An 11566-nucleotide genomic window follows, 5' to 3' on the forward strand; every position below is an offset into this window, starting at 1 on the left:
GTCCAGGAAAAGTTCTATCCGGTACATAAATATATTATTCACGCGTCGTTCTAGCGCAGTCACTGAAGGTCGGTGAGGAAAATCGTGGCACTAGATGTATTTCCCGGTATTGACGCAGAAAATGTTAAACCGACAAACTGATTCCTCAACCCCCTACCCTGGAGCCCTCCGGCTCCCAAACACGCAGATATCTTTCTATCCCCGTTTGCGCCACTTTTGAGTTGGACAGGAGAAACAGGGATTACTCTCTAGATGGCCCGGCACATCTGCTATTTGGAGAATCACAAATTCAACACAACGATTTCATAGTTTTATTCGAGACAGGTGTATCAAATCTATTTAACAGAAGCCCTTTCTCCGATCTGAGCATGACTACTTCTTTCTGTGAACAAGGGGGAACGGGCTCAGAAAGGTGAAGGGAAAAAGAGCAAGAGAACAGAGGAGGAGGAAGAGGAAGAAGAGAACCGCCGCCGCAGTAAGAGCAAGAGCACAGGCCGCCGGAGCAAGAGCAACCAAGTTGAAGAGGAAGAGGAAGAGGAGGACCGCCGTCGCAGTAAGAGCAAGCAGAGAATCCGCTCCTGCCCCCGTATGAACATAGCGGATATGGGTGTCGAGACCTCCCTTTCTTTTTAAATCCTTTTCCTGAGCTGCTATGACAGCCTGAATAAGGACACATCCACTTGTTCCCTTCGCAATGAATCTCGCGTACATGACGGTGCATGACACCTGACTGAGTAAAGCGCTGGTTGCAACCTGAGTTCATACACTTGTATGGACGGTCGTGTTTCTTCATGTATGTGTTCTGTCAGAGACCATGAACAAATTGTTCAGATCTTCACTTCGCCCAACCCAACTGGGAATCAATATGTGCATGGCCATCCATACCCAATAAGCCACGAAGGTACAGGAGGGCTGGCGGCATTTGCTTATGTACGGTATGACACCATTCATGTACATTCTCCAGCAGCATTTCCACCAAGCAACGGCATAATCGCTCTTGTTGCTTGGAGATTTGGGATCGCTTTGGATGAGTTGAGATTTTTATTGGCAGCGACTCTGGAGCTAAATTATATCGAGCTAGCGCAAAATAATCGCGGTAATTTACTCTTGTTTCGATGTAATTTGGTAAAACCAGAACACTGATATCAACGGGTTTCACCGTCGAATGTTGTTCAGTCTCCCATAGTATCATATCCCACTAATGTTAGTAGGGGAAGAAGCAAAAACATTTGGTGTGTAGAAACTGGGCTCCTTGCAGCCTGTGGCTGGCTGAAGGCCACTATTTCTGTCTTCCTGCATCTCCAATGATCTTCGATTATAAAATTGGCCATGGTCGTTTCCCCTCCTCTTGGTGCCTGATTTGGATTTTCTATCCAAGTCTACTAGGCACTCTTGTGACTAAATCTCATCACAAACCTATTCCGCAGGTTCGACCATGGACGGTACTTCTATCGGTTCAGCCCAGAAAAAGAAGCACAACATGCTCGGACGCTTGAAGACTGCATCGAGAGGGCGAAGCAGAGACAAAGATGCACATCTTGCTGCACCAGAGCCAAGTACTTCAAATGACCCCACTAATCTAGACACAAAGAGCGGCTCAGTCGATCCCACGACGGACAATTCTGAGAATGACGACCGTGATGCAAAGGATCATTGGCAGATGGCGTACAACGCCTTAAGCGAGAGCGACCGGAACACTTTGGCAACACTTCTCCCAGCGATGGCAACCGAGCATCCGGACGCTGGCCGTTTACGGACCAAGGACATAGTGGACCAAGTAGTCAAGACAACAAAGATGCAGTACCAGGAGTACCAGAAAAGGGAAGTCGGCATTCGAGCAACAGCCCACAAGATACTGAATTCCGCGCTATCCTATCAAGATGTTGTCAATAATATTGTGAAATTTGATCCAACTGGGTATGTGTCAAGTGCTTGGGTGATAGTGTCTCTTGGATTAACAGTATGTCCATCCCACCGACGGAGCGGAGCGGTTAGCTAATTATTTAGATGGCCAGCAACCATGCAGACCTTTGGGATGCTCTTTTCAACTCTTCTGAGTACCTGGCAGACCTGCTGACCCGTTGTGCTCTCATCGAAGAACGGTTTTATGGTGGCAGTGTGTCAGTCATAACAAACACCGAAAAAGAAGGATCGATCGTCCGAGTGTATGTGGCAATACTGCGATACTCCGCCGAAGTATGCAAGGTCCAACAGTCGAACAAGGGAAAAGACATCATGGAAAGCATAACAGCTGTAACAAGCAAGCAACTCGCGCAGCTCAAGACCTCAATCAAGGAAGAGGAGTCTTGCCTGCATCTTTGGCTGCTGCTGGACCAGCACCTGCATCGAAAAGCCAAAGCAGAGGCCATCCTGAGTGACATCGACAGATTAATGATGGATGTCAAAAAAGTGCATGAAGCGGTTGCCATGTTAAATCTGCCTTTCGCTGAAGGCGTAATTTTCGGCTCCTTTATGGATCAATATGAGGACGAATGCCTTCCTGGAATGCGAACAGAACTGCTCGAACAGGTGAAGGATTGGGGGAGGTCGAGTGACAGATGCATATTCTGGCTGAGCGGAATGGCAGGTACCGGCAAGTCCACTATTGCAAGGACAGTAGCACGATCGCTTAAGGAGGATGGCACTCTTGGCGCGAGTTTCTTTTTCAAAAGAGGCAGGGGAGATCGGCGCTCGGCTGCAAAGTTTTCCCCAACAATTGTGAAGCAATTAGCCGTCCACATTCCTCAAATGATCACTGGGATTCGAAGAGCTATAAAGGATGATCCTGCTATTGCCAATAAAACGCTTCCGGAACAGTTTGACAAACTTATATTGCAGCCACTACTCGCCGTCGATCAGGGTCAAGCTGTGTCTTCCACTCTGGTTGTCATTGATGCTCTCGACGAGTGTGAACCAAAGGAAGACGCGAACATGATCCTTACTCTGTTAGCCAAGGTTGTGACAGCAACAAGTATGCCAATCCAATTGTTCTTAACAAGCCAGCCAGAGCAGCCTATTCACTTCAAATTTGAACAAATCGGCGAGAGGCATTATCAACACACTCCCTTGCATAAAGTGGATGATGGTTTGACCAAGCATGATATCACTCTGTATCTCACGGAAAAATTCACTGAAATACAACAAAATCCCGAGCATAATCTTCCTCCAGCCTGGCCTGGCGAGGAACAAATTGAAACTTTGGCAACAAGGGCTGCTCCGCTCTTCATCTTTGCAGCCACAGTATGTCGTTTCGTGGGAGATAGTAATTTTGACCCGCAAGAGCAACTACAGGAGTTTCTCACTACCTCATCGGGATACAAGCTGGATGACACATACCGGCCAGTTTTGAAACAGCTCCTGGTCAAAGATAAAAGTGATAGGGACAAGCTGATTGCAGAGTTCCAGAAAATCATCGGTGTGATCATTCTTCTCGCTAGTCCGCTTTCGCTGAGTTCTCTTGCAGAACTGCTTGAGCTGCAGGAACGCAAAATCAGCATCCGGCTACGCTCCTTTCATTCAGTTTTGACCATACCTAGCGATCCCAATCTACCCATACAGACCGTCCATTCGTCCTTTCACGATTATCTGCTGGATGACGCGACGAAAAAAGATATGAAAATATCCCACTTCTGGGTCGATAAAGGGGAGAAGCATGAGCTCATAACTAGACAATGTCTTAGTGTCATGGGCTGTTATCTCAAAAAGAATATTTGCGAGTTAGAAAGTTATGGGAAAAGCCGAGCTGAGATAGACCCTACCACTATGGCAAGATTCCTGCCGCCTGTCCTTCAGTACGCCTGTCGTTATTGGGTTTACCATCTCACCCAAAGCTCGGCACCAGCAAGGAAGCTCAACCAAGTGCTCCTTTTCCTGAAAGAGCACTATCTTCATTGGCTGGAGTCGATGAGTATTTTAGGGCTGATATCCGAAACCATAAATGCTGTGGATGCTTTGCTTCAATTGACCAAGGTAAGTATCATGCATGCTCGTAAGACAGCCGACCGACTAATATTGGTCGAAATATAGGACATATCCAATAATGCGGTATATTTTTTTCTCTCAGATGCTCGCAGATTTATCTTCAAATTTGCAAACATCGTTGACACGGCACCGCTGCAGCTGTACAGCTCTGGCCTGGTTTTTGCGCCGCAAAAAGCACTGATCAGGAGGAATTTTGAGGCAGAGCTCCCTGATTGGTTATCTAGAGGCCCAAGAGTGGAAGAAATCTGGAGTCCAGAATTGCAAACCTTGGAGGGCCATTCTAGTTGGATTCAGTCAGTTGCCTTCTCACAAGATGGCCGGCTTCTGGCGTCCGGCTCTGATGATAAAATTATCAAGCTCTGAAATCCTGCCACTGGCGCTCTGAAGCATACTCTGAGTGCTGATGGAAATGTTACTAACATGAAATTCTCAAATAAGCTGCCCCAGCTTCAAACAAACCTCGGATCTTATGATATCCAAGTCTGGCATCAAGGCTTCTCATCAAATTCTTCCGAAAGATCTGAAATAAAGTCTGAGTTATCCCTACAGGCTGGTCGGTGGGTTACTATTCAGGGTCGAAAAGAGTTATGGCTGCCTTTTGACTATCAGCCCACCTCTTCAGATGCCAAGGATGGTACTATAGCATTTGGATGCAGAAATGGCAGAGTTTGTTTCATTACCATTTCTATCTAGCAAGTTATCTCTTCTTGAAAGAAGGGTCAGGGAGAACCGACCATTATATAATCTTCTGCAAGCCCGGGCCATTTTTTGGGCTTTGGCTTTCCTTGCATTAAGAGACAACGTAGCACTTCTGGAAAGTGGCAATGAAGAGTTCTAGGATATGTGTAGCCATACCTGCGAATTCCGTGTATCATAGTCGCACCCAAGTAGCAGTCGGCCCTTGCGAACTCACAGTCTCTCTCGCGCGTAGTAGTGGATGACCGGCGTTATGGTCTACGTAGTGGGTTGGACGTCCCACTAAAGCCATGTCTTGGCGTCATCGTCATCGTAACTGGTTAACACAGCTCGAAATGATTGAAATACTTGAGCGAATGTCCGCGATACTCGAGACAATAGAAACACGGAGCAAAGAACAATATATTGTCGATCTACAGGCCTCTGCGAAAGAAAATCAGAACGTAGCACGTAACATTTGAGTGCCGGTAAGCATTATTTCCATATCCAGTGGGCTTCATTGCTGACCGTTCACCAAGGTACGTCGAGAATGAGTACAATGAATGGAAGGAGGGGGAATCTGATAATTGGACAGTCCCTGTTTGTTCATACGTTGCTATGATTGTTACCCAACCATGTACATCTGCGAATCGAAACGAACTACTCCCCTGTGATGCTCATGGGTTTGGGTCATATGGCTACTTCTCGGTGGGAGTTCACTATTGTGCCGGCATTTTCTCATAATTGCGCGTGAAAAAGCTCTGGAAATCAACAATGCTTTTGTTCCCACTACTCCTCCACGAGACATAGAATATTTTCTAGGTCCTATATTTCATTCTTAAAAGTAGATCATGTAGCTGATTTAGTAAGCTGGGCTAATATAAATGCTTATTCGCTAGAACATAGCAATCATTAAACCTATTTGGTTTCAATCAGAGCTATCGTATCATCATACGCCTTGATAATAGGATCATATAACCTTTGTGGGTCTTGCGGCGTTCCAACAATAAGTCCTTCCTCCCCATGAGGAAATAGTATGCGCCGTATGGTTCTGCAGAGTGGTTTGACCCAGTCAAACGATGGAGGAAATTCTTTCATCAGGATGCGCTCAAAACCGCCAGCTTCCATGTTGCCTCGTTTATAAGTTGCAATATCCTCGTAGGTGCCGGTGTACCATTTCTTGAGCGTACTAGATTTGGGCCTCTCCTGTAGTTGATGAGATGTTTGTGGCGGTTTAAATTCCCAACCGTGATGGGCACATTGCCAGATAAGCACGTAGAAGAACGACTCGAGATCATGCCGATAGGTATGGTCGATATTAAGTAGCACCTCGATCGCCATGAACTCCATCGTGCCAGTCTGGTGACGCGCGCCGCTTCGCCCGCTTCCGACTTCTTTGGCAAGATCTAGATCGATTAGCATACCTGAGTGACCATCCGCTTTATCTGGATCGGTTATTATTATATTGTTCTCCGAAATATCCCGATGAAGGATGTTCCCATCCAGGTAAAGAGACCGGTGCGCCTTAATTGCATCGCGAAGTGCCTTGAGCAGCTCCAGTGGTGATTCGTACCTGTAGATCAGCCGGCCAGGGGGTGAGATCACAAGACACCGGAGGACACGGTTGTCGTAGAGTTCCTCACCATTCCTGTCGAAGAGGCTCGGTTTGTGTGCTGACTGAATGGAGAAAGCTAGTTCATTCTCCTCCTGGGTGTCCCTTGATGATTGATTGGTGGAACGTGATTGTTTGGACATCTGCATCCCCTTGTCCGGGGATCTGCGTTTTCTGGAAGATGACTTTCGACGGATATCTAAGTGACGCGGCTCAATGAGCGGCTGAGATTGATGAAACGAGGAGGCTGCGCTGGGGGGTGCGCTTTTGAAGTCGTGGCGCTTGTCGTCGAACGTCAGGCCGCAGCGCATGTCGGCGATGCTGGTGATGGTACTGTGACCGATGATCCTTGCGACTCCTTGGACATTCTTTTGACCTGCTAGCTCGAGGAGTTCCACCTCCGGCCGCCGCTTGTCTGACACCCACGAGAATTTAGCTACGCCTTGTCCATCGTTTGTGAGAAAACACGTGGTACCGCGACACACGATGGCACGTTGAAAGGAAAGTATTTCACCCAGCTGCAGCACTTTTTCGTCTAACGTCCCAGGCCCTTTGACAGTTATTGATTTGTTGCCGTCTTCATCCCTAGCAATAAAACTATCCAGTCCCAGGTCCTCATCACTCATCATGGTGTACCCGACAAGCACCTGAAAGAACCGTCTCGAGTCCTCATAGACGTCGATGATGCCGGAGCTATAGGGACCCGAACGGTCGAACACCCACGCCTCCATCTTGGTCCCGCAGACGGCGAACGCGTGGACGAACCGCCGGGTGGGCTGGGCGGCAAAGACCTCACGCACGTAGCGGCTCATCTGAAGCACAGTGCCTTTGGTCTTGATCTCCTCCTTGGATTTTTTGAGCTCGCCAACTACCAGGATGTCTCTCCAGTTGTGTTTGTTTCGCGAGGGGCTCCCACTCCTAGCTCGCAAAAGAAGGTCGACTTGCCGTTCCGCCTTCGAACCAGTAAGATCCGCTTTGCTGGCCGTGGTGTAGTAGGTGCCGCGTGATTCCGAGAGAAGGTCTTCTTGAAGACGAAACCACCAGGCGAGGACATTGTCCTGTGTAGGAGGATCAGGAAACTGGGCCCAATTTCGGTCGCTGCCCGGGGCCAATACGCGTCGACAGATGGCATCTGCTTTGCCGCTCCAGTCCTTCTCCTCAAAGTATTTGTTGAAGAAGCCCTTGACGTCTCGAAAGGTGCAGCCACATATCTCCTCGAAGATTCTCAGATTCACCAACTCATGCGTCTGCTCGGAACCTTTCTGCGATGATGAGGTGGATTTGACTGGTGTGCCGTCAAAGGAGGGGGGGACGCTTGCCGGAGGAGTTGTTCGAGGGGCGTTGTCAATGAGGTTAAATACAGCAGTCCAGATGTCGATGTTCCATTTTTCGACGCCCTGGAGTTCATCGTCTGGTGGCCTTTGGATAACCAGGCGTACCAGCAGGCGATACTCGTCGTACCTGAAGTTTCCTTTTGCTTTTTGGAGGCGCTCGACTAAGTGTGCTAGATCAGACGCCATATTCCCGTTACTCATTCGCGAGCGAAGGCTGTAAGCTGCATCCTCTCCCAGTAAAGCGGAGAGGAGTTTTGAAATCGCATTTCGATAGAGTTGGTCAAGGCTCTCATCAGCGCCATCATAAATTAGACGCGACTCATATATTCTTTCGGCTTCCTGAAGCGCGTTTCGTAAACGATCAACTAAGTTGGTTAGAGGATGGTTCTTGATAATTTTGCGATCTTCATGTGAAAGTCCCGCCATTTTGACGGCATAAAAGACCGTTGGGTTGGTGCGAGGTTAATTAGGAGTTGTAAGGGAGAAAAATTAGGCTGGTATGCTAATATTATGTGATGGGAAGCAAACACGAGAACAAAATGCAGAACTGTCAGGAAGTTATGACGTATGATACCTGCGAGAGAAGATAGCTCGCTGGGAACAGATGCTGATATATATAATCCAAGGGAGGACTATGGTCAAAGGGTTGATCCGGCTTGGCTCTGATGCAGAACGCGAATGTGGGAACGGATAGAGCCGCCGAGCAAGGAACCGGGTGGAGAGCAAGGAGCCTGGTGGAGATCTTATTCGATCGCGATGGAATGGTAATAAGCGCGAACGAAACAGGGGGGTTGACACCGTATTTGGCTAGCTAACCTTGGAAACTAACGCGTCGTGTTGCTGCAGAGCATGCGAACGCCCTCATAGCCTACTAGAAGGAAACACTTTCGGAATATCATGAATCCTAAATTTATGCGTTTTTTGGCCTTGAGTAGCTTGAAACACGGAAGCGATGGATGATTTTTCCGTGATCGCAAGGTTGGAAGAGGGGAGGTTGTTCGACCACCCAAACCAACTAAAATATTTTGCCGTAAAACATGAAAATTGAAAAGACGGATCGGAAGGGAGTGGAGCCCTTCAGCAATAGAACCAGTAGAAACCAGCACGATACCACCGCACTTTCGCGCAACGCACCTGAAGGTCATGTCGAAATCAAATCTCACGATGCTGCCCTAACGTAATTTTCTTTTTCTTGGGCTGCGCTGTGGGGAGGAGGGGAAGGGGGTGATTAACATCGCAGAAGTGGTTGGGGATTTCCGAGTCACATGAAATTACGGAAGTCGTGACTATGACATCTACCTGAAATGCTTCAGAATTTTTCAAATCAAGAATAATCTAATATACAAAAGCAATTTGATACATGCATTAACAGAATTCCAGCCCAGAATCAAACAACTATTCAAATTGTTCAATCAAAGAAATCAAAATCAAAAGAATGTCAACAAGTCAACACAACTCAGTTTGAAAACAAAAGAAATAAACATTGTAAAAAACAGCTTTATTAAAATAAGGAAAAGAAAAACCACTGACAACAACTATAATATCAATAAAAAACAAGTCAAACTTCAATTTAAGTAGAATGAGGGGTCAAACGGGTTAAGCAATTTTCTTTTTGTGAACCCCTCCATTTTTGAGCTTTTGAAGTTGCGCGATTTTGCTCTCCAAGCCTGTCCTTGCGCAAGTCAGAAAGTAAGTAATGTATTTTTGTAACCCTTGAGCGAAATCCCCGAAGTTAACCTTTGCGTGAGAGGCAGAACATTCCTACGTCCTTCACATATATACGCTGCATCTGCCGTCGCCATGGCCACCGTCAAACCCAACTTGGAAGTCTCCATTATAGACGATGAACGCTGAAAAGATTTCTTGGACTGGTTTGATAAAACAGATCTTAAACTGGACAATACTACTGTGACGATCCGGAGCTTCGTCAACGAGTGTGGATGTTGGTTGGGGAAGTTTATGAAAAGGTAGCGAGCTATGAAATATGGCTAGCACAGAAAAGAAGTAACAAGTTCTAGGGGTTCGATTGTGCTGCATACAAGACTCAAGCACATGCCACGTTTACAAATGAGGCCGGTTACGGGGACCTAATTGTTTTGTCGGGAACACCGAGGATTGGGTCGGGAGATATGCTTCAGCGGGGTTCAATTAACAGGGTCACTAACGACGACACGTTGAGCCCACCAATGGTTTGTGTTTATGTTTCTAACGCAAAAAAGAAGCGGAAGTCTGCAACGGCTGTTGAAAACAATTAACATCGTTTTGGAGTGGCATTTGATATTCCTGTTGGCGAGATTGCAGTGATGTATCGATAGTTTGTCTTTGTGTCTCATTGAAATCCATTATTGATGTCATTGGCCCGTCTATTTCTTGGGAGTGTAGCCCTGTGCTGATGGACTGGGGCAGTGGCGGTGGCTGCGGATGCGCAAAGATATATGAATCCTCGATGCGCTGGGAATGGAGGCCGGGGTCAACTATCTGGAACTGGGGTACTGGCAGTGGCTGTTGCTCCGAATTCGCTGGCAGTAATGTATTGTCCACTTCTAAATGTTCCCATGTTTGTGAAACTGCTAGGTTTTCACGGATTGCATTTGGTGGACTCGCGGTAGTGAAAATTTGTGGTGTGGCTGGCCCGGATTATCCAGTAGCTCCGAGAGCGGTGTAGGCGTGATAATACCGTCGTTGTCCCAGGTCATGTATCGCTTCACTTCAATTAATAAACGGCTCGGGGAATCCCTAAGCGAAGAATAAGAATATTGCCCTTTTCCATATGTATATAATCCTTGAAGTATGATTTTGCAGCTAAGGTAGACCTTTCAATCGTCTTTTCACTGGGATACCGTTGTTGGTGCCAACGAGCGATCGCTTGCCGCAGTCGATTTGTTAGCTGGTATTCGCAACTAATAATTGTTAGTTATTGAATTAAACAAAAGAAGAGAATAACTCACATTCCAGAAACTTCGGGCTTCAATTCTAATAATAGCCAGATTGTCTCTCATCAAGCTGATATAGTTTTTTCCTCGTTTTTCAACTTGTTTGACTTGTTTGACATCGCAACCCCAGTCTTTTGCAACCATTTTGAAAGCTCGGGACTTGCGTTTGCCATAATCGCTGTGATCAACTTCAAAAGTCGCATAGACCAAGGAAAACCGGCTTGCAATGAAATCTATTGTTAGTCTTGCTTCTATATCTTTCATAATACTGTACAAGCGGCGTCCCGGAGTTGGAAGGTTCCAGTCAATGAGGCTTTCAGTTGAAGACCAAATCTGCTGGGAAGAGCTAATTGGGAAAGGCCCATCTATAAAGTCCGCTTTCAATCTTTCAACATTACTCGTAGGCGCTTGTGTGAGATAATATGCTTTCCAGACCCCTTCATGAAGCCATATACCTAAGTTGCAGAGGCCTCTTCCTGAAAAGCCTAGCAGAATAAAACTAGCATCTGACAATTCCAACTTACAGGTGACCAACCGCGAAGTCCCAAGTTAATTTTATTCACATATTGCTTCAATTCCTCATGCGCTCGAACCTGCTCCAATCGAACGCAGCTCGGATCACCTACCGTGAGCCTCACTTCCCTAAAAAGCTCCCGAGTCGCAGACTTCGAACATCTATGGCCAGTGAGACGAAGATTTTTGAGTGATTTTCGGTCTGAAAATGATGCGATGCGAGCCCAAAGTTCGCTCGGGAGCTGAGGGATAGCCAGTGTCATCTTGACAGACTGAAAAGTAAAGCCCCAGCGGAAGTTAGGTAGCTGGTAATTGACTCCCACCCTCAATCCGAGGCATGCGCCAGATGTCCCATTTATAAGTTTTTTTTTTTTGGGATCGGCTGCGAAGTGCGGAGCAGCAACTCCCAACTTCCACCTTCTTCCTGTAACTAAGCTTAACTTAGCGCCGTACTATCATCATGATGCCAAAGGATATCCCTGCCCGCCCAAAAGTATCATGACCGATGGCTTCTCTTC

The 11566-nt window shown here is 46.9% G+C and overlaps 2 protein-coding genes across 2 annotated transcripts; one reads left to right on the forward strand and one right to left on the reverse strand.

Annotated features, from left to right (window-relative positions):
• Window positions 1–94: 94 nt before the first annotated feature.
• Window positions 95–4510, forward strand: HCAG_05506 (predicted protein; the record flags this gene model as incomplete). Its single annotated transcript, XM_001539989.1, has 8 exons — window positions 95–106; window positions 394–586; window positions 965–1096; window positions 1428–1917; window positions 2016–3240; window positions 3292–3969; window positions 4027–4274; window positions 4429–4510. 8 exons carry the CDS (start codon window positions 95–97, stop codon window positions 4508–4510), a joined length of 3060 nt encoding a protein of 1019 aa, XP_001540039.1.
• Window positions 4511–5574: 1064 nt separating this feature from the next.
• On the reverse strand, window positions 5575–8028 carry HCAG_05507 (predicted protein; the record flags this gene model as incomplete). Its single annotated transcript, XM_001539990.1, has 2 exons — window positions 5575–6050; window positions 6081–8028. 2 exons carry the CDS (start codon window positions 8026–8028, stop codon window positions 5575–5577), a joined length of 2424 nt encoding a protein of 807 aa, XP_001540040.1.
• Window positions 8029–11566: the final 3538 nt, after the last annotated feature.

Source organism: Histoplasma capsulatum, genomic scaffold, assembly GCF_000149585.1.
Source record: "Histoplasma capsulatum NAm1 scaffold_5 genomic scaffold, whole genome shotgun sequence".
In the NCBI taxonomy this organism is placed as follows: Eukaryota; Fungi; Ascomycota; class Eurotiomycetes; order Onygenales; family Ajellomycetaceae; genus Histoplasma; species Histoplasma mississippiense.